General features: G+C 46.7%; 3 protein-coding genes across 4 annotated transcripts; 2 read left to right on the top strand and 1 right to left on the bottom strand.

The window, feature by feature from the left end:
- The first annotated feature begins 94 nt into the window (after positions 1–94).
- Positions 95–12,770, top strand: tm9sf2 (transmembrane 9 superfamily member 2). Of its 2 annotated transcripts, XM_010886694.5 has the most exons (17): positions 97–457; positions 1,133–1,200; positions 3,490–3,583; positions 3,750–3,877; positions 6,006–6,135; positions 6,234–6,358; positions 6,533–6,644; positions 7,129–7,208; positions 7,326–7,434; positions 8,396–8,528; positions 8,837–8,956; positions 9,451–9,508; positions 9,891–10,050; positions 10,154–10,305; positions 10,547–10,658; positions 10,934–11,105; positions 11,527–12,770. In XM_010886694.5, exons 1-17 carry the CDS (start codon positions 299–301, stop codon positions 11,592–11,594), a joined length of 1,980 nt encoding a protein of 659 aa, XP_010884996.1. In that variant the 5' UTR covers positions 97–298; the 3' UTR covers positions 11,595–12,770. The 2 variants fall into 2 exon arrangements, with proteins under 2 accessions (XP_019897864.1, XP_010884996.1); XM_020042305.2 differs by lacking the exon at positions 11,527–12,770 and having other exon boundaries at positions 95–457; positions 10,154–10,349; positions 10,934–11,079.
- Positions 12,771–20,751: 7,981 nt separating this feature from the next.
- Positions 20,752–24,040, bottom strand: LOC105020041 (zinc finger protein ZIC 5). The gene is made up of 2 exons (XM_010886692.3): positions 23,251–24,040; positions 20,752–22,325 (listed from the first exon to the last, which is right to left on the bottom strand). The coding sequence occupies exons 1-2, from the start codon at positions 23,717–23,719 to the stop codon at positions 21,880–21,882; spliced, it is 915 nt and encodes a 304-aa protein (XP_010884994.1). The 5' UTR covers positions 23,720–24,040; the 3' UTR covers positions 20,752–21,879.
- A 22-nt stretch (positions 24,041–24,062) lies between these two features.
- On the top strand, positions 24,063–27,397 carry LOC105020040 (zinc finger protein ZIC 2-A). The gene is made up of 4 exons (XM_010886691.3): positions 24,063–24,316; positions 24,667–26,392; positions 26,604–26,767; positions 26,894–27,397. The coding sequence occupies exons 2-4, from the start codon at positions 25,555–25,557 to the stop codon at positions 27,074–27,076; spliced, it is 1,185 nt and encodes a 394-aa protein (XP_010884993.1). The 5' UTR covers positions 24,063–24,316; positions 24,667–25,554; the 3' UTR covers positions 27,077–27,397.
- The last annotated feature ends 152 nt before the right edge of the window (positions 27,398–27,549 follow it).

The raw sequence follows: 27,549 nt of genomic DNA, 5'->3' as shown, positions 1-27,549 counted from the left end.
ATATGTCTTTCGTGTATGTAAAATAAATGATGTGAAATTGCCAAGCAATATCTTTCCTCCAGTGTCCCACAATCCTCTACTGAAGAAAACATCAGTGTAGACGCAGATGACGTGTCTGCTCAGTCGCTGCAGAAAAAGTAGGTTACGAAGGTGGACACCAGCTAACGTTAGTTATTCTATGTCAACAGTCCTGACTAGCTAGTGAATTCAAATGCCAGTAAACCTGTGCCCCGTGTTTAGGTAGACACCATCCCAACAAACGTCTGCTAGCTAGGTTTCTCTTCGAGATAAGCAGAAAATGTGCGCCCTTCGGAGAGCGAGAGGCTCTGTTTTGGTGATCTTCCTTTTGCTACACAGCGCTACAAGTTTCTACCTTCCGGGGCTGGCTCCTGTCAGTTTTTGTGAACCAGGCTCAGTCCAAGCTGGGAAAGACAATGATGTTCTACCGGACTGTAAGGTAGCCTACAAAATACCAAGTGCTTGCTTCCCTCTAAATTGTCAGCTGACTGCAAAAATACTAGAGACGACATGTTAAGTTAGCTTAGCATGCTAACTACCTAGCTAGAATTCCAAAACCCATTTCGGAGCGAGTTAGCGGTAATATCAGTGTCAGTAATGCTTTTTAAATATGTACCAACAGGAAATCCAGAACAAAAGCCAATGTTGTTGGCTTAAAGATATATAAGCATGAATAACATTTGCTAGCAAGGTGCTAGTCACAGTAACTTTAACCTAAATTGCTTGAATGCAATTTGATATAGGCAACTAACCGGCAAACCCATAACTACTAACTAACGTAGTTAGGCCAGTGCCTGGTTTTATTATGGACTATACAGTATAGCCAATTAGTTTGTCAACTTCTGATCAGAAATACAGACTATCTCAATTTTGTTTCCCACGTTAAAATCGACCATCATCATTCCTTTGCAGAACAGGTTATGGATTTCACAGTTAACACAACGTAGGCCTCCATTCTCAAATCTTTAGTAGCCTTACTAGCCTATGAGTTACATCGTATGAAAAGCAACCTGTGTATGAGGAAACCGCTTTAGGCTCAAAGTTTAACTGCTCATAATATTGGTAAGTCGAAGTGTACCGTTTTGAGAAGACAAGTATACATTTTGTTTTTCAGTCAACCATTGAGATGTTCGTGAACAGACTGGATTCTGTGGAGTCCGTCTTGCCCTATGAATACAAAGCGTGAGTACATCAGGAACAACAACTACTTATTTGTCTGTCTCCTCGTTGTATCCCACTGGAAACGCAGAAGATTTCCCTGTCGTTGCTAATTGGACAGTGCCCTTATTTTGTGCAGTCACAGGCTTCTGGTGTATAAGGGACTAGAAAGAGGATAGCTACGGGTTAGGAACGCTGTAAAGTTAGCCAGGAAGAACCAGGAGCAGTGGTTCCCCAGTGCCAGAATTATGTGACAAACTGCAAGGCCTAATTGTCAAATTAACATTGGAACTCCTTTCCCGCACCTTCTCTGTTTCTCTGCTCTTTTTCTCCCGCTCTTTTGCCCTCTCCCCCCGTGTAAGCAATCTAGTCAGACCTGTGTGATCTACCGTCCCTTGGGGTTTAACTGCTGCTACGTAGGGGAAACACTGGCCTCTTTCATTGCAGCACCGGCGATATCGAATGCAGACAGGAATGTAATGCTCCTGGAGTCATTAGGCCATTATAACTTATTAATGACAGCTCAACCTTTGAAAAAAAAAAAAAGTGGGTGGGTGGGTGGGGGGGGGGGGGGCATGCTTGCTGTTATTGAATAGGAACCGTAGCACCATGGTCAGGGGTAGTATGGGATATAGTGTCATTTGGGATGTGGACATTGGTAGTGTGCAGTATGGGATATAGTGTGTAATTTGGGATGTGGACATTGGTAGTGTGCAGTATGGGATGTAGTTTGTCATTTGGGATGTGGACATTGGTAGTGTGCAGTATGGGATGTAGTGTGTCATTTGGGATGTGGACATTGGTAGTGTGCAGTATGGGATGTAGTGTGTCATTTGGGATGTGGACATTGGTGGTGTGCAGTATGGGATGTAGTGTGTCATTTGGGATGTGGACATTGGTAGTGTGCAGTATGGGATGTAGTGGGTCATTTGGGATATGGACATTGGTAGTGTGCAGTATGGGATGTAGTGGGTCATTTGGGATGTGGACATTGGTAGTGTGCAGTATGGGATGTGGTGTGTCATTTGGGATGTGGACATTGGTAGTGTGCAGTATGGGATGTAGTGTGTCATTTGGGATGTGGACATTGGTAGTGTGCAGTATGGGATGTAGTGGGTCATTTGGGATGTGGACATTGGTAGTGTGCAGTATGGGATGTAGTGGGTCATTTGGGATGTGGACATTGGTAGTGTGCAGTATGGGATGTAGTGGGTCATTTGGGATGTGGACATTGGTAGTGTGCAGTTTGGGATGTGGTGGGTCATTTGGGATGTGGACATTGTGTGATATCTGAAGAGATTATTGACACCAGCAGGCCAAGCCAGATGTACCACACTATCATGCTGTTCCTCTGGGACGTGTAATGATTTTGTCCAATTTGTGACAACAAAAAAAAATGTCTGACTAGGCAAAAGGTGTTTGTGGCTTTGTTGAGCCATATTATGGTGTACATGTCAGACAGTTATTTTATGATTTTTCAGTTTTATGCAGACATTGTGCAGTTATTGGTGAAATATTAAGCCATGGTATAATAATCTGGGAATAGTTGATGGGTGAAACCCTGGAGGGACTGACTCCTGGCTAAACCCCTGGGTTGGACGGCCGGGCAGGGCCGGTACACGGAGTGACATCATTGTGTGCGTGAGAAATGTGACCTTTACATGATGGCTAACTGTGCGACCTGATGAGAACGGATGGTTGGTTGAGACGATGGCTGTAGAACAGGGGAGCGGCGTCTGATGTTTTTTAATGTGCCAAAATTTGTGAGCGGTCGTAAAGGCTAATTTGTGTCCGTTTACGGCTTCTGTCCTGTTGTGGGAACTCTGAGGACATGCGCTGTGGTCGTTTTATTATTTGGCCCTCTTTAGCCTGACAGGAGTTTTTACCAGGTGTGAAGGGGACTGCATTGTGCCAGGTGACCCAGTTGAAGCCCTCACATATATGTGTTGAATTGAAAGTAAAAAATTTAGCATAAGTGAAGGATTTTGTGAAGGTCATACATGAAAAGTGATACTGTATGTTTCTGGACACACCCTGCCTCCTGGTTGACACCCTGGCTGATTTGGCAAACAATAACCGGTTTGAGAGGCATTCCCCCTCTCCTCTTCTGTCTGTTGTGGCCTCAGGCCAAGGAGGTACCCAGGCGTAATATAATGGCTATCTTCTGGCAGGTAAGGCTCCCAAATGGCCCCCTTAGAAGCAGTTTTCTGGGTCAAATGAATTGCACTAAATCGGGCTCAGGATTCAATTTTGGACATGGGGGAAAAAGATGATGTTGATTGAATCTGATTTCTCTCTGCTTGTGATTTTCAGGTTTGATTTCTGCACCATCGACTCAGAAAAACGGCCCTCTGAGAATTTGGGTCAAGTTCTGTTCGGGGAGAGAATTGAGCCCTCCCCTTATAAGGTGGGTGACACACACACACACACTTAAATATCCACTTGGTATTATATTTCTAATCTCTCTATGTTTCTGCACCCTCTTGTCCGTCTGTCAGAATGGAGTCCCATATGGGTTCAGGCTTAGTGATCCCAACTGATGTCTTGTGCTTCATGTCGTCTTTGTGTTCTAGTTTGAGTTTAAGAAGAAGCAGGAGTGTAAGCATGTGTGCACTAAAGCCTATGACACCACAAATGCCCAGGACAAAGGCCGCCTGGACTTCCTTAAGAAGGGCATGCTGCTCAATTACCAGCACCACTGGTAAGTGTCCTGTTGTCGTATCATGGACCAGTCACAAGGCCTCTGGTGTTCTCCACGGTTCACCCATATGGCCGCGTGTTTCCCCGTCGACGAGTCCAGAGTTCCCAATGTGGTCTCACTTCTGCAAACATTGCAAGGGGCGAAGTGCGCCGTGTTAGTTGTGGAGTTCTGGCAGAGCTGCATGTACTGCGCTAGTTTTGTCCAAAACAGTCATTGGGTAAAAATCTATGCTACGTTTAATGGGGAGATGGAGCAACTTGTAGGTGCTGGGCAACGGTGTGTCCTAACTCGGCACCAACCTGGATGCTGGGTCACATTCAGCCACTAGGTGGTGCCCTGGGGTCGAATATTCCCCTGTTGAACTGAGTGATCCACAGATCACCTTGTCACAAATAACTAAATATTATTTGTAGATCAATCTGTCATTCACAATTAACCCATAGGACATCAGATTATTCAGGGGGGCAGGGTTTTATTAGGGTCCGACGTCCAACAACACGTTAAACACGCCGTAACGCTGAACATTAAGGCAGATACAAGACGAAGACGGAATCACATACACTTAAAAACAATGTCAATCTATTTTATTTATTTATTTTACCAGGAAGTCCCATTGTGATCAAAAATCTCTTTTACAAGAGAGACCTGCCCAAGGTAGCAGCTGTATAAAAAAGAGAATGCATCAAAATGCAACATATATACAACATGAAATACAATAAATCCAAAATTTAAAGACAACTATTCAAACACAGTGGCCTCTCAAGAAAAACAACCACATGCCTCCATCACCATATTCTTGATGATGCCCTTAAATTCAACAATGGATATAAATACGTCTCATTTTAGATCTTTGTGCAGATTATTCCATTCCCTGGGTGCATAGTGGAAAAATGCAGTTCTCCCCAGATCTGTCAAAGGCTCAGGTACATTAAAAAGCAACCACTTGTAAAAGCGTAGCTGATAACTACCAGAGCTGAGACAGAGAAGGGTACAGAGGTATGCTGGAGGTTTGCCTAACATCGTTCTATAGATAAAAACACACCAGTGCTGTTGTCTGTGGATGGTCAGTGATGTCCAACCCACCAAATCATAAAGAATGCCGTGGTGAGTAAGGGACTTTGCATTTGTAATAAAACATAGAGATGCATGATACACTGATTCAAGGCCCCGTAGGTTAGAGCAGTGGTTCCCAAACCTCTCCTGGGGGCCACCCAGCCATCTCACAGTTTAGTTTTTGCCCTCAACTAGCTCACCTGATTCAACAGGTAAGGGTTTGTTAATTCGTTAATAAGTTGATTCAGTAGTGCTAGCTCTGGGATACATCTAATAGATGGAATGGGGGGGGGGGGGCAAGGAGAGGTTTGGGAACCGCTGGGTTAGAGGAGGCTGCAAGCATATATAATACATCACCATAATCGCTCACTGGTAGAAAAGTAGCTTCCACAAGTTTTTTTGGGCATTAAAAGCAATGCTCGATATATTTCTAAAATAAAAACTGATCTTCAGTTTAAGCTTCCTAACTAGATTAGCAACATGTACACTGAATAAAAGCTTGTCTATCCATGTACCCAAGTACTTGTACAAGGATTTACCATCAGACGTAAAAATGCTAAATTCACCAAACACCAAATAACGATATGTACTATATAACTATATATACGATATAACTATACATACTATTTAATTATATACACGATATATACTATATAACTGTATAACTATATATACACCTGAAATCCTGGACATAAATAAACCACAAGACGCATTGTAATAAAGAACAGAAAGACCACGTCCAAGAGCTTCTCATGTTTGATTCGCCACTCTCCCCCAGCACTGTTCTCCAACCATCACTCTGCCAATCCTCTCCCCCAGCACTGTTCTCCAACCATCACACTGCCAATCCTCTTACCCACTGCGTTTGACATCGCCACTAACCCGGGCACAATTCACCCAGACAGGTCACAACCTCAGCTGGAGCGGAGCTTTCCATTCCACTGACAGGGTTTAGAACGGAGCTGTAGAACGGCGCTGTAGAACGGCGCTGTAGAACGGCGCTGTAGAACGGCGCTGTTAGTGTTTAGGATCCAGTTCAACCCGCCCGTTGACGATGCTACCCCCCCCCCACCAGGATCGTGGACAACATGCCGGTTACTTGGTGTTATGACGTGGAGGACGGACAGAAGTTCTGTAACCCCGGTTTCCCCATTGGCTGTTACGTCAACGAGGCGGGACGACCCAAAGACGCCTGTGTGGTCAATGTGAGTGATTTCCGGGTTGTCTCCCGCGTCCGTCCGCTGCGTGGCGCGAGGTCGCCGTCTCCCCTGTGCGTTAACCTGTGCGTTTCTCCTCTTGCCAGTCTGAATTCAACGACAAAGACACGTTCTACTTCTTCAACCACGTGGACATCACCATACACTACCACGTGGTGGAGAACGAGGGCACCGGGGCAAGGCTGGTCGCTGCCAAGATGGAACCCAAGAGGTAGAGAACCACGACACTGGGTTACAACATCTATATCAGGCAGATTGTCAAAATTACAGCATGTATTTAGATTTTAGGGATCTGTTAATTGTTCATTATTTTGGTATTAACTCATTATTGGTTTTCTGTGATGACCCAATCCCATTTTCTTTTTCCGTCTTTTCGTCTTGAAAGCTATAAACACAGCAAAGTGGAAGCGCCTGATTGTACTGGGGGCCCCATGGACCTGAGCAACAAGTTCAGTGGAGAATTTAAGATTGCCTACACATACTCTGTGCAGTTTGTGGTACGTGCTTGTCTGTTTGTTTTTTTTATGTCTAGAAAACCTTACCATGAACTTCTCTAAAGGGGATAAAACTAAGTTGAACTAAAGTTAAGTCTTGGAGGTAGTTTTATTGAAGCTTGTTAATCTGTCAAAAGCTCTCACTTTGGTAGATTAAAACAGGAATCAGGATGCAGTAGTGACAGACAGTGGGTTGGTTATTTGGACCATGTAGGTCTTCTGATATAGTCTAGACCAGGGGTGTCAAACCGGCTCCACGGAGGGGGCAGAGTGTCTGCAGGTTTTTGTTTTCCCCCATAAATTGCTTCCCAGTTCAGACCTAAACAACCGGGTGAGGGAAGAAACTAACCAATTAGTGACCTAATTAATCAATCAAATACAAGGTGAGAGCGACAACCAGCAGACACTCGGCCCTCCGTGGAACTGCTTTGACACCCCTGGTCTAGGCATTACCTAGTAGGACTGACTGTGTCTTCCGTCTCTGTAGGAGGATAAGAACATCCGATGGGCCTCTCGCTGGGACTACATTCTGGAGTCCATGCCTCACACCAACATACAGTGGTTCAGGTGAGTCCCACCCACGGACTGACATGTGTTGGCGAGTGGGAACCTGGAAGTAGGACTTTCGTGTGACTGTTTAAGGAGGCAATGTCCTCTAACTCAGAGTCTGTACTCTTCCTCCAGTATCATGAACTCCCTGGTGATTGTGCTCTTCCTCTCTGGCATGGTAGCCATGATCATGCTGAGGACTCTCCACAAAGACATCGCCAGATACAACCAGATTGACTCTGTGGTAAGTTTCTATCCGAAATTCGGCTGAACGTTGTGCCAACATTGTAGAAGCTCTATGAGGCAGCCCTATCAGTGGTTCCTCTAGCCATGTCTGTGACGTAGAAGCTCTATGAGGCAGCCCTATCAGTGGTTCCTCTAGCCATCTCTGTGACGTAGAAGCTCTATGAGGCAGCCCTATCAGTGGTTCCTCTAGCCATCTCTGTGACGTAGAAGCTCTATGAGGCAGACCTATCAGTGGTTCCTCTAGCCATCTCTGTAAAATGGAGTCCGTCCCCCTCCGCCGCTGCCACCTGAGTCTCTCAGATGGAAAGAAAACTGACAGCAGCTGTTTCCTAAGTGGGTCTGTGCTTGTCACCAGGGGTGACACATTGATCTGTGTGAACCCCCTTCCCCACGTACACCCCCAAACCTTGTTCTTACAATGTGTTACAGTCCTCCTCTTGGAGATCAAATTCATTATTTCCTTTCACCCCCTTCTCCTAGTGATCAGCCCCTCCTCCTAGTGATCAGCCCGTCCTCCTAGTGATCAGCCCGTCCTCCTAGTGATCAGCCCCTCCTCCTAGTGATCAGCCCCTCCTCCTAGTGGTCAGCCCAGTCCCCTAGCGACCACACTGACATGTAGTGTTGCCACAGTGACCAGCCTGCTCGTGTTTCAACCCTCTAAAGTCTGTCCCTGCTAATTAACATGGAGCCCTCTCTCCCCCCCTCTCTCCCCCCCTCTCTCTCTCCCGTGTCTCTGTCTTTCTCTCCCTTTCTTTTTGAAGCTAACCCATGACCCCTAACCTTCCATGTCCTCATCATCAACTAGAATTTCAAGCTGTTTTACAGCCTTCTGAGAAAAATCTCTAATGTTATTAAATAATGATAAATAATCTTCAGCTGAAAACTGAAACTCTTCTGCCTGTCTCCCTCTCCCTGTCTCCCTGTCTCCCTCTCCCTGTCTCCCTCTCCCTGTCTCCCAGGAGGATGCCCAAGAGGAATTTGGCTGGAAGCTGGTCCATGGAGACGTGTTTCGCCCCCCAAGGAAAGGCATGCTTCTCTCTGTCTTCCTGGGCTCTGGAACTCAGATCTTCCTCATGACGTTCGTCACACTCTGTGAGTTCCAGAATGTAGAGCTGTTTCCTTTCTCTGATCAATACCGAGGCAGGGCTTTTCAGAAGGAAGTAAAGACTGTAATCTGTTTGTTTGCCATGGGAAACGAGCATCTGTTATTAGGACGAAAATGCACCCTGACTGATTTGGGGGGAAAGAGGTGCTTAAACCCCCTATTTACCGCGGGTCACTGAAAGCAGTGGTGACGTACTAGAGTTTCTTCTCACTGGCGGGAGGACTATGTCGTTCAGCAGTAAAGTGCTTATTTCAGTAGTTTACATGATCTCCTAAACTTCCCTCTCCCTCCCTAGTCTTTGCCTGCCTGGGCTTCCTGTCCCCAGCCAACCGCGGGGCTCTCATGACTTGTGCTGTCGTACTCTGGGTGCTGCTGGGTACGCCGGCTGGCTACGTGGCTGCACGCTTCTACAAGTGTAAGTGTGTGTGTGTGTGTGTGTGTGTGTGTGTGTGTGTGTGTGTGTGTGTGTGTGTGTGTGTGTGTCACTGGCAATCGGCCTCGTGGACTCCCGCTTCTACAGGTTGTGAGTGAACAGAGGGAAAGGGTCATGATCCCAACTTGACCTCAAGCAGTCAGCTAGTCGCAACCCATCTGGACCAGAGGGAAGCTCGTTAGGTCCAATCAGTGTCAGACCTGTTCTCTGGGAAGGGGGGAGCAAAACGGGTCCCTGTGCGCCCGTCGCTGGTTCTGTGATCCGTAGAGGCTTGTAGCGGTTGGGGGTCCCCCCAACTTAACCCCCAACCTTCACCAGATGGACACACTGACATGATCTCTCCCTCTCTGGTGAAGGCTTTGGGCCCAAACACAGTGGAAGAAAAGAAATGTCTGAATTTCTCAGAAATGCCTGGTCCTTGGGTTTCTGAGAGTTGCTGAATGGGTTTCTTCTGCTCTGCTTTTCTTCTCAAACAGCCTTTGGCGGTGAGAAGTGGAAGACAAACGTTCTGTTGACCTGCTTCCTGTGTCCCGGGTGAGTCTGACATACTATTGGTCAGCGAGATACATTGTTTATGGTCAAGTCCATGATGTTTAGCCTGATTACTAAAAACAGAGCCCCTAGCTATGGGCTTATGTAATGCCCCAGGTTTTTCAAGGTGTGACAAGGAGAAACTCCAAGGCTTTGTAAAAATGTCTGTTTGTTATCTCTGTGTCCCTCTAGGTCTTTTTGTTGTCTGTCTGAGTGTCTCTGTCTTCATGTTGTCTGTCTCTGTGTGTCTCTGGGTCCCTCTGGGTCTTTTTGTGGTGTGTTTCTGGGTCTGTGTCTGTCTTCATGTTGTCTGTCTCTGAGTGTCTCTGTCTCCAGGTTCTGTTGGGTGACTATGAATCTGTCTGTCTCTCTCTCCGTGGTTTAGCGTTGTGTTTGCTGACTTCTTCGTGATGAACCTGATCTTGTGGGGTGAGGGCTCCTCTGCAGCCATGCCCTTTGGCACTCTGGTGGCCATTTTGGCTCTGTGGTTCTGCATCTCTGTCCCACTCACCTTTATAGGGGCCTACTTCGGCTTCAAGAAGACGGTGAGTAGAAACGCAGGGTACTTTATTAAAACACAACACCTGCTTCCTGAAAGCTGCGTGTTTTGTCTGCTTCACGCTCCGCCTGGTCATTGGTGTTTGTCAGGGGATTGAGCACCCGGTGCGGACCAATCAGATCCCTCGTCAGATCCCGGAGCAGTCCTTCTACACCAAGCCCCTCCCTGGGATCGTCATGGGCGGGATTCTCCCCTTCGGATGCATCTTCATCCAGCTCTTCTTCATCCTCAACAGCATCTGGTATGTCTCAACTGACCGGCTGGTTTCGGTTGGTTTTCAGTCAGGTTGGTGATTTATTGTGTTGCTTTAATGTAGCTTGTTGTGGAGTGAGGGCGGTTTTATTCCCAGTGGTGCTCTGTTGAGCTGTGGTCACTAGACAGACAGGGATGCCGAGTTTACATGGTGTCGTGAAGAGGGCAGCAACGGTAGGCCTGGTTCTTAACAGGCTGGTTCAAGTGTGTGTGTATGTGTGTGTTACCAGGTCCCACCAGATGTACTACATGTTTGGGTTCCTTTTCTTGGTCTTCATCATCCTCGTCATCACATGCTCTGAGGCCACCATCCTGCTCTGCTACTTCCACCTGTGTGCTGAGGTGAGTCATCCAGCACGTGCACGTACACACACAGAGACACTTCTCTGGGTTTCTTCCTAGATTCCAGCCTGTTTAGAGAGTTTTTCCTATCCTTGAGATTCCAAATCCTTCGCTTTCAGGATGTGTGTCTGTATATTGTCACTTTGAGACAACTGTTGATGATTAAAAGGGCTTTATAAAATAAACCACCTTCGTCATTTTCTTTACTGGCAGTGGTGGTCTTTCCAAAGTTGCTGGAGATCCTAAGATGTTCGACTCTGTTCTCTTCCCATCAGGACTATCACTGGCAGTGGCGTTCCTTCCTGACCAGTGGTTTCACGGCGGTCTACTTCCTGATTTATGCCATCCACTATTTCTTCTCCAAGCTCCAGATCACAGGATTGGCTAGCACCATCCTCTACTTTGGCTACACCATGATCATGGCTCTCATCTTCTTCCTGTTCACTGGTAGGTAGCTCGTGGGGGCGCGTCCGTGTGTGTTGGGGGGCGCGTCCGTGTGTGTTGGGGGCGCGTCTGTCTCCATGGACCTTCGATTTTGCTTGTGCTGTCTACAGACTCTGGCCGGAGAATGAAAACGTATCGGGGGCAGGTTAGCGGGAGGGTGGGGGCAGGTTAGCGGGAGGGCGGGGGCAGGTTAGCGGGAGGGCGGGGGGAGGTTAGCGGGGGCAGGTTAGCGGGAGGGCGGGGGCAGGTTTGGTTGAAGAGAGCTGCAGCAGTACATTGTTCAACACACACTAGGTGGCGCTGGTTACAGGCTAGTGTTTGTGTTTCATGATCCATTTATTCTTCCAGGCAGACCAACTAAGAGTATTTCTCGTTATTAGAAGACATCCCATGTCAGTCAGTGAACTTTGACCTTTTTCCCCAGGAACGATTGGATTCTTTGCCTGTTTCTGGTTCGTCACCAAGATCTACAGCGTCGTGAAGGTGGACTGAACCAGACATTTCACCAACCAACTGAACTCTGATTCTCTCTTTCTGTCTTTGTTTTTCTCTCCCCCTGTCTGTATCCCTACCTGTCTCTCTCCTTACTGCCCCCCCCTCCAGCCACCACATGACCTGTCACCCTCTCTAGTCTGGAGGTATCTTTACTTTACCAACTCGCGTCTGTCCCAAATGTCACCCTAACTACTTTCCAGTGCGCTACTCTTCACCAGGACACACTGGCCTCACTTTAAACGTAGTGTACAATATAAGGAACGGCTTTGATATGAAGCCTCCTTTGTCAGTGTCAGGAAGTGGATGTTTTCTTTTTTTTCCCGGGGTGTGGATGGAATGTGTGTTCTCAATTACTGTTGGAAGACCTGACCTGAACAGTGCATCAATTAAACATATCATTCACTGAGAACAAAATCCAAAAAAGGTGACTATTTTAATCAGTCCTGCTACTTACAGTTTTGCTATTAATCCACGTACCCACGTTGGGTGTGGGGTGGTTCTGCGTTATAATTCAAACTTAATGGTGTTGAAGAAAATGTTTGTAAATATTTTTTTTTTTTTTATGCAGCCTACGATTTGGGGTTGTACAAAACATTAATAATTGAACGTACAATGTGAAATGGATTTGCTCTCTTTTTACCCACAAGGCAACAGGCTGGGGGGCACTCCCAAATGACTCCCTAACTTCACTACGTAGGGAATAGGGTGCTGTTTGGGCCTTACTGCCTTCCTCTAGGTTTTGTTTTGTTTACTGGGTTTTATTTTGTATTATAAATGCTTGACTATTAACCAGCTGGGTCTCTTTTATTTAACTTTTATATTCCCATGCTTTTTTTGTCTCGTTTCTATTTATGCCTCTATGACACTAGTGCCTCATTAGTAATTCATTTGAATTTTCAAAAGCAACCTATTATTATTATTATAATTTTTTTTTAAAGACCTTGTAATTTCTTAGAAGGCTCCTTACTCCCTGATTCGTGCAATACGCGTCTGGGACATAATCCATCCATCCATCAGAATCCGATACTCATATCCTTTTCATGTAAATATAATCCCATAAATTATACTAGTCTCATCACCGTCAGCGCCCGGGTGACTGGGTTCCTTTTCTGATTTGAAATAATGTAATAAAGATCGGGGGGACTAAAGTCAAATAAAAACTATTTTCCTGTTTGGGAAAATGTGTTTTCCTTTGTGTGTGTGTGTGTGTGTGTGTGTGTGTGTGTGTGTGTGTGTGTGTGTGTGTGTGTTGAACATTAGCACATCTTTATCACTTTCTGTGGAATACGTGATCTTGTTCATCAATTAGGTGTGAAGCACATTGTCACTGAAAATGAGAATTTGGTCCTTGTTGACTTTAAATGCCTCATAGGCAGAATTCAGACTCTGTTAAGCTTTAAAAGTTGTCCTTCAACTTGTCTTGTCGCCTTACGTGTCTGTGTTCGGAGATCATCTCGATGGCACCAAGTTGGGGAGGGAACGTGCTGTGATGTCCGCTAAGCTCAGGATGACCTAAAGGTCAAAGAACGTCAAGGCCTTCCATTCAATTGGCTGACATTTGTGAGATGGGATCGACCGGGATGTACCCCCGCAGAGCAAGAACAGAGGACCCTATGTTCGAGGGAAACTCGGTCTGACATCAGGTTGGTTGTAATGGTTACAGTGGTTAGGTTGGTCATCAATCATATTTATTGTATAAAGACCTTTTTACATCAGCAGTTGTTACTTTTACAAACGCCCAGCCTGAAATCCTAAAGAGCAAGCAACAACAAGAAATTGGTGCACAGTAGCTACAGAGACAACTTACTAGGGCTGAAACCTAGAAGCGGGATGGAGGTGTGGCCAGTCCCCTGGCTATGCTGGATGAAGATTATTAGCTCCACAAAAATTACAGAAAGCATTCCATGGATCCAATAGGATACCCTAGCATATAAATCAAACTGACCCTAGTCCCCCTTCACATAAACAAATGCAAATGTATAAAATTGGGACTGTGATAGGACAGACCCCAGCAAAAACCATTGGGACTGAGATAGGACAGATCCCAGCAGATTACCTTGGACAGGAACAACCAGGCAGGAAATATCTCCATTCATTTTTCAAAGCACCACACCACCAGTGGGACACCAACCAAACACAGTTCTGTTCCATTGCATGAGGACAGCCAGGGGATGCATGACTGGGCCAGTGACTCCGCCCCATGAGGACAGCCAGGGGATGCATGACTGGGCCAGTGACTCCGCCCCATGAGGACAGCCAGGGATACATGACTGGGCCAGTGACTCCGCCCCATGAGGACAGCCAGAGGTAGCGTGACTGGGCGGGTGACTCCGCCCCATGAGGACTGTCGGGGTAGCGTGACTAGGCGGGTGACTCCGCCCCATGAGGACAGTGGGGGCAGAGTGACTGGGCGGGTGACTCCGCCCCATGAGGACTGTCGGGGTAGCGTGACTAGGCGGGTGACTCCGCCCCATGAGGACAGTGGGGGCAGAGTGACTGGGCGGGTGACTCCGCCCCATGAGGACAGTCGGGGTAGCGTGACTAGGCGGGTGACTCCGCCCCATGAGGACAGTGGGGGCAGAGTGACTGGGCGGGTGACTCCGCCCCATGAGGACAGTCAGGGTAGCGTGACTAGGCGGGTGACTCCGCCCCATGAGGACTGTCGGGGTAGCGTGACTAGGCGGGTGACTCCGCCCCATGAGGACAGTGGGGGCAGAGTGACTGGGCGGGTGACTCCGCCCCATGAGGACAGTCGGGGTAGCGTGACTAGGCGGGTGACTCCGCCCCATGAGGACAGTCAGGGGCAGCGTGACTGGGCGGGTGTCTCCCCCCAATGAGGACAGTCGGGGCAGAGTGACTGGGCGGGTGACTCCGCCCCATAAAGGTGTTGTGGAGAGGACATCCCAGTGGAGACGAGCCTGCCAGGCAAAGATGGCAAGGCTGGCTTGTAAATCCAGTGTCTTTCCGTTCACCTTCACACCCTGGGCCAGACCACACTTATAGACCTTCCTGAAGAGATGAGTCTTCAGTGAACACTTAGAGGTTGAGACGGAGTCTTTATCTCCCATTAATGGACCTGTATGGGAGAAAACCTTGCCCCCAGCTATTTGTGGTAGTCTGCATTAATGTATACTCCTATGTTCATATTCAGATTTCATTTAGGAAGTCAGACCAGTATGATGTCTAAACACAGTGAAGATGGCTGTACTTCGTCATGCTGCCTCCAGGGGGTAGCACTGAGGGTGTCTCACCAGAGCCCTTCTGGAAGGAATTACCGGACACTACACTTGGCTGTGGTTGGTTATTGTGTTCACTGTATAATGTGTGTGAGTGGTTTGTTTGCGTCAACGGTGGTTTTGAGGTAATTCTACGCATGAGTGGTGGGGGATGGTGGAGTTCAGGGATGGAGAGTGAAGCATTGTGGGCCTCTGTAACTGTGTGTTGTCTAATGAAGTTGTTTTAAGTGTTTTGTTTCTAGGTAACAGCCTGGTGGTGTGTGGCTTTGTCATCCAACACCTTAGAAATAGACCACATGGAAAACATCTCGCCCGTAGCATTTGTTTATTCATTCCTCTCAAAACATTACACAGACGTTCCTGTATAAGACCGTAGGAAAATCTCCCTCTGCTTTGGAGCCTCCACCACTTCCCAAACGAACACAAATGTTGTTTCATTTAAAACCCTGAGGGTGGGTTTAGTCACAGAAAATTCCCTCATGGCCGATTGTCCATTAGTTATCATAAACATGTCAGGAGGCGCATTCACTTGGACTGGGCCGTTTCTATACACACAGCTAATGAATGGGGAGGACAAACTTCAGGACTTTTGTATCGTCCAGCGGCTTTAAGACACAGGTCTCTTCAAAGCCCTCAGCCCTGTCATCCCACCCCCTCCTCTGCCGGCCATTGTCCGAACAGAGGCTGACTGATGTCATTCTGATGTCACCGTGTTCCAGCGTTCCCGTTAAGAATGGTGGGCTGGCCGGAACATTCCGCCTGTGGGGGTCACATATGGAGGGTCAGTTGGGGGGGGGGTGGGGGGGAGGCTTCTTACCAGTGTCTGATTCAGCACCTCTCAATGATTTTGAGATGCGGGGCTTTATGAGAGGGATGTGTAGGGGAGGATCCAGTGTTCTGCTGAAGGGGATTGAGGGGCTTTCAGTGTAACAAGGGCCCTCAGTTGACGAAGGGCTGGAGTGTGCATTCATCTCTCAGTGGAGTGGGAATATAGTAACAGGTTGTAATTGTCCACTTGGTTGGATTACCTCTTTAGGGGGAAAGATGGGAGTGGACAGGGCTGGCAGCTTAGATTTCACAACGCACAACACACACACATACACACACACATAGTTGAGCCAGAGGTGAGGAACAGTGTTATGATGACAAAGATTAAGCTATATTTGAACAACTGTCCCCATTCACTGTTTTACGGGTCGTCCATTATGAAGGGGGACAGATGGGGGCCATCTTCCCACAGAACCTCGTGTCAAAGCTGACTGACCGACAAGTAAAGAATGAAAATGTCCTGTTGAGATGGTATTATGAGAGATGGAGAGACTGGAGGGAGAGAGAGAGGCTGTTTATTCTTTTGTGTGTGTGTGTGTGTGTGATGACTCTGGTTGCTCGAGGCTATACCCTCCCCAAAGAGAATGAGGACTGGTTGCTCCAGGCTATGCCCTCCTTTCTCCTCTGCTGTGTTAATTCCCAGGTGCCCTTTGTCTTGGTCTGTCATTATTGGTGCTCAGCTCAGTAATGGCTCCTCCCCCTTCTCCTTGCCTCCTAATCAATTACACAGCTGAACCCCATGACCATCGATGGATTGTGTGTGTGTGTGTGTGTGTTGGAGAGAAAGAGAGTGTGAGAAAGAAAGAATGCAATGAACATGCATTCTTTGAATATGTTCTTAGGAACCAAAGATACAACCACACACACACAATCCATCGATGGTATATCCATGGATATCCAGCATGATATTCTGCATCCAATGTCTCGGTCCCCTCGGATTTAAAACAGAAGTCATCTTTAATGAGTTGTCTGGAGCCCCTTGGTTCTCCACTCCATCACCATCAGACGATGGGCCCAGTCTATTACCGCTCCATCAGCCTGTCCAGGGGACTTCATTGTTGTAGGGTCACCTCAGTCTTCAGTCACCCATCCTCAGCCCTCTTCTGTTTTACTACCGTCCCCTCGCCCCCCCCCCTCATCCGCCCCTGGATCCACCAGATCCCCTCACCCCAGAAAGGGAACAGTTGGGCTCTGTGTTCTGAGGGTGTTCTGAACAGATTCCAGAGCGTGGGGTGTCTCTTTGTCCCCCGCGGGGGGTCTCCATGAAACTCTGTGAAGTGCCACAGGCGTTCCCGGAACAGCAGTGTGCTCCGTGGCGGATTGCTCAATCTGGTTATTTGGTTTTCCCGGATTCAGTATAAACACTCCACTTTGAAGCCCTGACCCCGAGGCCCTCGTCTCACTCAATCCCCTCCAAACACTTGCTCTCAGGCCCTTTGATTGCTTTCTTTCTCTTCATCTTCTGTCATTTCTGATGAATGCGTGCGACTAACTGGCTGTTTGATAGGAGATGTTTTGTTTGTTAGAATCTGTTTTGTGTGAGGGAGCTGAAAACAGAAGGGTCCGGACAAATGCACATCCAGCTGACAAGACACCGATCACATCTAGTAAAAGGAGAGAGACTTCGGTCCTGCTTCCGTTTCTCTGTGGCCTCATCCTGGCCAGACAGGTGGTGATACATTCATTCGGAGCCCATAAAGTGTCCCTGAGCAGTTTTAGTTCACATTCTAAACGTGTGATTGTCCACCGCTAACACCTGGTAGCCACGAATGCCGATACCTCGGGGGGGGGGGGGGGGGGGGGGCACCAAGAAAACAAGGTATCTGCCACGACACGATAGCTGCTTACACCGCAGTTAGGGAATTAAGCCTGGGATGAGCGGGACACAATTTACGACAAATTACATTTTAAATTGAAATGTATCCCTACAGAACCAATTGCTGCCGTTTAATGTCCACACAATGTGAGTGAGGGACACCTGGGTGATGGGAAGTTGAGTGAGGCGTCGTGTCAAAAGTGGGTGGAAAAATGCATTCCTGTATCAGTGTTCGACGGTATATGTAAAGGGGATTAAGGAATAACAAATAAAACTATAACTAAATATGAAGTTCCAAAAGAACAACAAGTTAATAAAGATGTAGTGAAGTTAGGAATTAACAACAATGGATCAAAGATCCGGATTAGAATCAGCCTACTGAAGGTACTTAATCCTGGTAAATCTCCTATTCCGGATTAACACTCCAGTCTATCAACTGGTTTTAATGACGCCAGCATGAGAGGGAAGGCTAGGGGGCAGGAGATGCATTTTCTCGTTAATAAAGTAGGACCCTCAGGCATATTTGTGAATGACCTGCGCAAGTCACTCCAACTCAAACTAGATTTGTTGTAATTGTTTGTTATCTGATGGGAAAGTAGTTCAATAGCCCAGGTCAAGGCAAATATTGACTGACAATGAGTTGGCATGATAGCACAGGCTTAAACACAGGCTAGTTACATACTGAGAACCTTAACCCTAACCAAAAAAACTAACCAAGCAAACAACCAGAAGGAAGCCCAATTTATACCTGGTTCTAACATGCCACTTTTGTCTTGACCTTTTACACGTTCTAACACTCTTAACTATTAAAAGCTCTGTGCCATGACTGCAATTGCACTTTATCAAGGATGCATTCTGACGCTATGTGAGAATGGACTAACTAGCTGCGTTTTGCGTTTCCACGTGTGTACTAGTGGGTATGGTTTGAACCCTCCCTCTGTGCTTCCCCTGACTATAATGATGCTCATCAAAGCCTGTCGCTGCTACAGGAAGCTAGCTTCATAATAAGGGTCTTATTGTTTCACTGCCGTTTTATGGTATGGCTGTTTGTGTGCTATAGTAGTCCACACACACACACAGGTCTGACTGGGAACCTTGTGACTGGGGGAAGGAGGAAGGTGTGTGTGTGTGTGTGTGTGTGTGCGCACCTCGGACGCCAGTGTTTTATAGGAGAAAGGTGGAAGCCATTAGGGGAAGGTATTTCTTTACAACATTCATTACCGGTAAAGAGGCAGCACAGATGCAGATCCACTGAGACACACAGTCCAATCCAGGGGTGGAATGGGACCCGAAACCAGCCCATGGCTGTCTAACACACAGCTAGTTATCCTGCGACTGATGAACCAGCCCGTCTGGCATTTGCCAGAACTGCCCCATGGACAGTCCATCACTGGCCTGATTCTTGCAAAATCAAGTTGTTATCTTTGTGGGGTTGTAGTATCACGTAATCCAAAAATGAAGGGCTTAGTTTATTCAAACCCGTGTTGCAGAATTTGTGCATTAGCTCATTTTCCCAAATTAATTCAGACTAGTCTTTGGTACAGTCCAAAAACATACAATCCCTAATAGTGCAAATACTCTTACAGCTAATGTACCGCACGCTTTCACTCTCTAGAATTATATCTGTTTGGGATGAATGGGATGAAGGTTAAAATGGTGTGACCTTTGTATTTATTTACATGATTACCAGAGAAAAAAAACTAAAGAAAACAAGGGTAAGGGACAAAAAACAGGTCTGCTCCACTCTGATGCCTGACTGAGAACCATCTGTGTTTCTGGTGGATATACAGTAGATAGCCTGGAAGTTCAGAGCATTAGGCCATTAACCAGAAGGTCACTGGTTCAAACCCCCTTTCCTCCTATGAACTGCTCCGGATAAGAGCCAATGCCTAATGACTAAAGCGTATAGTGAGAGTGTTTGTGGACAGGCTGAGCAGACTAAAATGTTATAACAGGTTATAATGACCTGCGAGGTCCTGGTCCAAGTTGGAGAAAAACGTGTTTCTCCCGAATCACAGGCTCGTTTGGCAGCTTTCTGTTTGGTGAGTCGCCGTAATCTCCAGCCCAGGGTCAGGGCTTCAACTTTCACTATAAACCCCTGCAGGAGGGAGGCGTGGTTGGCTGGATTCTAATGGATAAGCTCTCCTGTTTGCTCCACTGGACAAGAATCACTGTTCTCCTCAACCTTTGTCTCTGGCGGTCTGTACTTGTTTGAATGACCAGTCTTATTGGGTTACGATGAACGTCGGTCGACGTCCAACCCACCTCTTTCCCACAATTCTGTCTGAGGAAACACACAGGAAAACACATGACGTACAGACTACAGTGCGACAGGTGCTGAGCTCACCTCTAGAAACAACAGAAATCTATGTGGGAGAAAACAAGTATTCATTTTGAATGCGGTTTTGAAACTTCTTTCAGTGTAATCAAATCGCAGGGTTGGCTCAGAGAAAGGCTGCAAGGATTTATGAAAGGGTATTTACCCAGAGGTCACAAGTACTTTTAGGGCCTATGGTAAACATCCAATCTAACTCCATCAGAGCAGTTACAAAATGAACTGGACACACCTGTTTCAAACGGCCACTTCTTGATTTTTCCATGTTCAGTTTTTACCTAATCATCCCTAAAACAGAGAGAAACTGGGCCTGGACACCACTTGGTTTTGTTTGTAACATTTTTAACATTGTAGCCTATGAGTTTTAAGTAGCACACTGCTTTTGACCAGGGTTGAAATACATGACTGCTCTAAACAGGGAATAGGATGCCATCTGGGGGGGGGGGGGGTCGAATGGGGGTTTACAGTGTCCTTTAAGGGCCTGGCGTCACAGAGTCTAACAAAGTCATTTTATTTGTAGTCAGAGTCAAAACAGCCACAAAAGACAAGTCTTCTCAACTCAGCAGGGTTGTCAGGACAACAGAGAGGCATTCACCGGTGCGCTTCTCTTCAAAAGCCCCCCGCCCCCCCCCCCACACACACACACTCATTCGCTGACTTGCTCTCTACCCACACTGCAACAGGTTAGTGTTTGTTTGGTTTGGCTACTCAAGGCCCTTCCATCAAGTGGAGTCCCACTACTGACATGGCACTTCTATAGGACAAACAAGACATAGGTCACTAAACAAAAAGATGAGTGACCACATAAGGTCAGTACGATTTTTCATGTCAATCCTGCTTCTTAGCAAGCAATGACAATTTATTAGTTTAATGTAGGAATATATATATTTTTTTAACATAAGACTGACGTAACAAAAAACAAAATAAATAACAGGCATGTAACAACGTAAAATTAGGTTTAATGAGGCAGTATTAAAGGTTGAGCAAATAGATTTGAACAATAATAAATGTTCTCAAAAGGAAATACGACAGATGTGTGTAGCTCTTCACTTCTCAACAGAAAACTACAATGACCATCACACAGTCACCATGTGAACTACAAAGACCATCACACAAGTCAGCACAGTCAGGATGTAAACAAAGGCTCCCTCACCATCACCGTCACGTCTGGCAGCAAGTTTCACATTAATAATTCATCCCCGTTTCACACCCAAGTCGTTAACGCCATCATGAACAGCTTATATAGGGAATTAAGTGTTGTAAAGGGAAAATTGTAAAGATTTATTCAAATATTTTTTTCAAAACAGCTTTTGGGCCTGAACCTGGCCTGCTCAACTCAGGTAATGAATGGTTACTTGGATGTCTCGTTGTTCTCTGTATTTCATGGTTCAACAGGCAGACATGGGTCAATTATAATATGTCAAATCATTAGAGAAGCACTTGATTTGAAGCTGGCCTGGAGCACAGGCAACAACAGACTAAACCCAAGTGCTAATTACGGTGAATCAAGCAAACCTGAAAAAACTTCCAGAATCAAATTTGTGCCCGAACTGCGGGGTTTGTCTGTATTCACCACGCGTCTCAGGGCAGAAGTGCTGACCTACGATCGGTTTTACCTTCCGGGTCATGATACGATGAGTAAGCGGATCGTGGGTCAGCACGTCCGCCGAGCTGCGTTGTGGACACGGGTCCACGTCGTGAGGGTTTATCTATGCTGCCCTGCGCCTGGATTCTCTTATGGCAACACGGCTCATGGCTAAGGTTCATCCTCAAACAACACAGGGACGTCAGTGCCTGAACCCACAGAGCATTTTAGAGTAGAAGTAGTGTCAATCTACGGACTGTTCCCCTTGTGTGCACGTCGTCTCGTTTGTAGCCTACAACAAAAGCCAGAGCGATTCTCGATCGGCCGTCGTCCCCTAAAAAACGATTTGTGAATAAAGGCACCGACGTTCACATGTATTGCGGCTCTCCGTCGTCGCTGTCCGTCACCATGTTGACGGACACCTTCCTTCCGTCCGTCCGCTTCCGTTTCTGACACAGTTCACGCCATCCAACCCGCTGCTACTACGTTGCTTTGTAGTACTCCTCATCGTCACTGCAAGGCTCCGACTTGATCTTGTCCGCAGCGAGTTCGAGATAGTCCTGTCCCTGTCCAGTCACCCTCGTGCACACGTACCACTCCTTAATGTTCGACACCGCCTGGGGCAGCGAGAGCTTGGCGGACGAGCAGTTAGTCCGTGGCGCCGCGTAATCCCGCGAGCTACGCTTCCCAAGAATCCCGGTGAACGACAGGTCTATGGGTTCCGAGGTAGGAGAGCACTTGAGTGCGCTGACGTGGACCTTCATGTGCTTTCTGAGGGAGCTGGGGTGCGTGTAGGATTTGAAGCAGCCGTGGGCCTTGCAGTCGTACGGTTTGGCGCTGGTGTGGACCTGGGAGTGCTTCTTGCGGTCGCTGCTGTTGGCAAACTTCCGCTCACAGCCGGTGAATTCACATTGAAATGGCTTCTCACCTAGGACACACAGGCCATAGAATATCATTATGCTCCAAGTGACAGGATTGGTGCGTCCCAACGACATATTATCAGTCATGTCAACAATGTTGGAACATCAATTCAGACACACTGATTCCTGCACACCTGTTACTGTCCTTCACATTAATATAGTATAACAATAAGGCATTGAGATATTGTGGTATAACCCATAGTATATGGACCTGTAAAACGGCTTTGAAGTGTTCTAAGGCACCAGTTTCTAAATACTGCCCGTTGTTGTGGCACTTGGTCCATCTAACACAAACCCTAGAGAGCTCATGCTACTACAAACTGGTTCCTAATGTAGTTAACCCAGTGAAAAGTGTTTTTTTTGTTGTCACACGTGGTATATACGTCTGACATGACACTGTTTTCAGCCAATCATTATTCAAGTTTCGAACCAAACAGTTTACATTAAATAGGGTTGAAGTGAGTGTACCCACACGCCTACATATCCATGTTCCTGCGCTTGGTTAAGGAGTACCAGCGCGACTAACTGTGATCATTCATTACGTAACATGAATGCACTCGATGTGTAATATATACAGGGCGCAAGGACCATGTAATTGAGATATCTTAAACCTGGCCGTCCTTGAGCTTTGTTTTCTTCCATTATGTCAATGAACAAACCACACACTGCACTTCCTGAATAGATTTTTTTTTACTTCCTGAACGGAGGCGTGTGTTGAACACGTAAACACGATGACGTCCTAAGCCTTTCTGCCTGTGCCAAGCAGCGACTACTCGAGCCTATAACAAACCTTTCTACCCTGTAAACCCCTTGTATAATCCAATAATAGATTTTTTTCCCTTGAAGGCTCAATGATATTTAAAGGAGATAAACTACGTAAGAACAAAATGCCGGTAGAGATAAAGAAATGTCATTATCTATCTAGATACATACCTGTGTGCGTGCGCGTGTGAATCTTGAGGTTTTCCGAACGAGCGAACACTTTCCCACATTCTGCAAAAGAGCAGGAGAATGGTTTCTCCCCAGTGTGTACCCTGATGTGATTTATCAGTTTATATTTGGCTTTGAACGCCTTCCCATCTCTCAGACATTCTTCCCACATGCAAACATGGCTCAGGGGCTCGAGACCAGCGACGTGCTCCGTGCTGACGTGTTCCACTAGCTCGTGCATGGAGCTGAAAGTTTGGTTGCATATCCTTTGTTTTGAAGTTCGCTGCTCCCGATCAGTCCATTTGCAGACCAGCTCCGGTTTTACCGGCCTATTGTTGATGGAGGAGTAATCCACATAGACGCCCGTGGAGCTAGCGCGCGGCGGAGGAGCCGCGAGGTTTGAGGTCATGGAATTGTTGTTACGGAGCGGAGAGTGGCCATTGTGGCGATGGCGACCACCCGGCCGCTGCATGGTAGAAACGAGCTGGCTGCCTTTCCTTTCTGTTCCCTCGCTGTCCCTTCTGTTGCGGATGGAAGCCGCGGTGGTTTGGGAAAACCACGTGGATCTTTCCGCCGCCCGTCCGTTTGTGTTGCACTACAGTGGCGCATGCGACATATTCTGAAAATGTACCGTACACCCAGTTAGAACCAGGTGGTCTGTCCCCCCATACTTGTACGAAAAAACTATCAGGTCAAAGAATGACTAGGGCTGTATCCCAATGGACTAAAATGGCGTCCTCCTTTCATCTCCTCTCCCTCAGGGTGCACGGATCTATAAACAGGACTAGTGAAAGCAATATGGCGGGTGGAGGGAATTTATTTCCTCATTCCAGTCTATTCAGATCAGTGGACACGGAGGGAAGGAGATGAGAAGAATACACTGATAATTGTTGAGATGCACCCCCAGTGGTAGGTTTGAGGACGTTCGCCAAGAGAACATGAAAGTGGCATATTCTAACTATAGGCCCATTAAGCTATTCGTTATAGGTCCACACTTCAACATGACAGAAGATAGATGCTAATGTTAACAATGTTGGATGATTGTTACCTCGTCGGGTAGCCTATAAATGTAATTGTTTATTGTCACGTGATTAACACATTTGTCCCGTATATTTTAATTTAAATCATTGTAGTGCTGAAGCCAGCACTTATATAAACATATAGGTTGAAGGGAAATTGTTACCAAAAGTCATATAACTTCATTAACGTTTGTATATTTTTCTAAATCATGATTGCCTTTTTATGTTCCAAAATTTAAATTGTCTAGAAGATATGTGATCATATTTTTTTTTTTAAATGTCCAGTGTTATTTTGGTCATATACTCTTACAGGTTCTAACATGTCAGGTTGAATGTTTAATGCTATTTAGGCACTTCATCATTTTAACTTGAAAGGTTGTTTTTTCCCTGTCAACCCCAGATCTGCCTTTGAACTTGACGGGCTCCTGTGGAGTCGGCAAGCGGGACAGAAGCATGTGAGTGACGGTAACCATAGAGAAAAATAACTTTTCAGTCGGTTAGTGTTTCTGTTTGCCGTACGTCCGATACTCAGAACAGATATAGCCTTCGGGGTTACAAACTTATATGGCATGCATGAGGTAAAACATTTAAAATTGCGAGACTGTGTTAACCGTGATTGTGTGTTCCTTTGGAAAGTTATAGACAAATAAAGATGACCTTCCACACTGTATAGTAAAACTTAACTTATGCATATGTATGTTTGTCTTGTCACATTATTCAGCATGCAAGCCACGTTAATAAAGTAAGTACTAGGCTAGGTTTTCAGTTATCACCAAAATTTATAATTTTACTGCTAAAACTACTTTACCGAGTAACAAAGCAGGCGGAGCATGCAGCGATTAGTCACTAGTGGCCTTCCTGTGATTGGTGGAATGCTGGGATGGATTACGTACTGGGGCCAATCAGAGTGCGTTCGGTGAACACCCGGGGTTCTCTAAAAAGGAGAGCAAGTGCCCATTGAGGACTCCAAGGATTAGGATTCACCAGGCTGTAATGAGAACACATAACAGTAACAGCATTCTGAAGATGTACCACGGAACAACATCTTAATTCTTGCTTGTGTAACTTACCTGGCACATTCTTGTTTAGAGACTCCGGCAAAACTATCAGTTCATAGCTTGGAAACGTTATGTGGGTGCTTTGGTATTTCCTGAAGCAATAGGTATATAAATACGCGTATTTTATGCATAACTTTTGCGCGCTTCTTCACCCGCGTTTTACGCACACGTAAAGTAGTAATAATTACTTTGCGCGGAGTTCCACTCTAAGAGCCCAAGCACATACTGTGATGCTGTCGGAGGGAGGTCACCCGCACTCCGTAGTCAGCAGCGCGTTCCAAAGGCACCACTCGGTCCATTCTGCAGCCGACATGCAGGAGAGAGACCCCAGCTTTATGGAGTCCGTCCACATTGCAGCCCAGGGGCCCGGGTATGGTCCATCGTATGCCAGTTCCACACGTGACTTTCTCCTGCGCAACCGGGGTTTTGGGGACACTTCCTCGGCCAGCGACCAACACCCTCTCCTGAGGACAATGGCTGGGTCCCTTCATCACTCTCACGTCGAGGGCCAGGGACACCTCCTCTTCCCTGGAATGCACGACCAGCACCACGTCTCTGCTAACATGCTGGGTGGTCGGCTTGGAGTGGGACTAACCGGGGAGGTATTCGGGCGAGCGGACCAGTACATGTCCAGCCAAAGGAACGACCCTTACGGCCAGTATGGAGCCATGGGTCTAAACATGGGCATGGCAGCACACCACCATCATCACCCTGCGGCGTTCTTCCGCTACATGCGGCAGCAGTGCATCAAACAGGAGTTGATATGTAAGTGGATAGACCCGGACCAGGCCGGAGGGGCGAACCGGTGCTGTGGCAAGACCTATGCCACCATGCACGAGCTGGTTACGCACGTCTCGGTGGAGCACGTCGGTGGGCCGGAGCAAAGTAGCCACACATGTTTCTGGGAAGAGTGCCCGCGGGAGAACAAACCGTTCAAAGCCAAATACAAGCTGGTTAATCATATTCGTGTGCACACGGGAGAGAAGCCGTTTCCATGCCCGTTCCCCGGGTGCAGCAAGGTCTTTGCGCGCTCGGAGAACTTGAAGATACACAAAAGGACGCACACAGGTAATTTAACGCTTTTCTATTAGACATATAGCCATTCAGGACCTCGTTAATAAGAAAACGAAAAGACAGTGCCATGTGCAGTTTGAATGATGTTGATTTTTACCAAAAGGGTCACATACATGTATGTTTCTAAATAGGAGCTTACTTTTAATCTGGTGATGTGGCAGGCATAAAAACAGTTGATTAAATGTCTGTCCTGTTCTCTTTTAAGGGGAGAAGCCGTTCATGTGTGACTTCTTTGGCTGCGACCGACGCTTTGCCAACAGCAGTGATCGCAAGAAACACATGCACGTTCACACGTCTGACAAGCCATATCTGTGCAAGATGTGTGACAAGTCATACACGCACCCCAGTTCTCTCAGGAAACATATGAAGGCGAGTTTGTTTCTTTTGATTTATTTTTTGCCAAGAAATAACTTGTTGTACACACCTCGGGGTGGTTTGACAAACTGTTTAATATTTGAACGAAATTTGCTGACAGATGTATGTCTTTCAATTCAGGTACACGATTCTCTGTCCGTTGCCGACTCTTCGCCTGGAGCCAGCAGCGGGTATGAGTCCTCCACGCCACCCGGTTTAGTATCTCCTGTCTCGGAGACCCAGAGCAACATGTCCCCGGACTCTGTCGTCCTCAGTAGTGGTCACAGCAGTCTGTCGTCCAACTTCAGCGAGTGGTACGTCTGAAGAGGACCTCGAGAGTAACTGGAAAGCAAGGCCAACAAATGAAGGAAAGGATCGGATCACCGACTGGTTTAAATGGACGCTTTACGCGCTATTGATATACTCAAAATGTTGCACTAAAACATTGGAAGTCGGAGGAGACATTTTTAAATATCTGTGATGTCAAAAAAATATATTTTGATGGTTGTTAAATTATCAGTATTTTGGTTTTCATATCAGTCTCACGTTCCATGGGGTTGGTTATTTTTGTGATTCATAATTCGTTTTTTTTGTCAGTTTGTGATTGACCAAGTATTTTATAAAGTAAAGAAGTACTGAAATGAACCTCCTTTTATTTTGTCTGTTGGAAACACCTTTTTGTTTAAGATAACGGGATTTTCGGGCGGGGTAGATGGTTACCGGGAATGGTAGAACTCTGTGGGGGGTTGGATGGAAATGCATATATAAAAGAAGAACACTGCTGTCATTTTGGTGTA

Source organism: Esox lucius, chromosome 22 (genome assembly GCF_011004845.1).
Source record: "Esox lucius isolate fEsoLuc1 chromosome 22, fEsoLuc1.pri, whole genome shotgun sequence".
NCBI lineage: Eukaryota > Metazoa > Chordata > Actinopteri > Esociformes > Esocidae > Esox > Esox lucius.
This window is presented reverse-complemented; position numbering and strand designations above follow the sequence as displayed.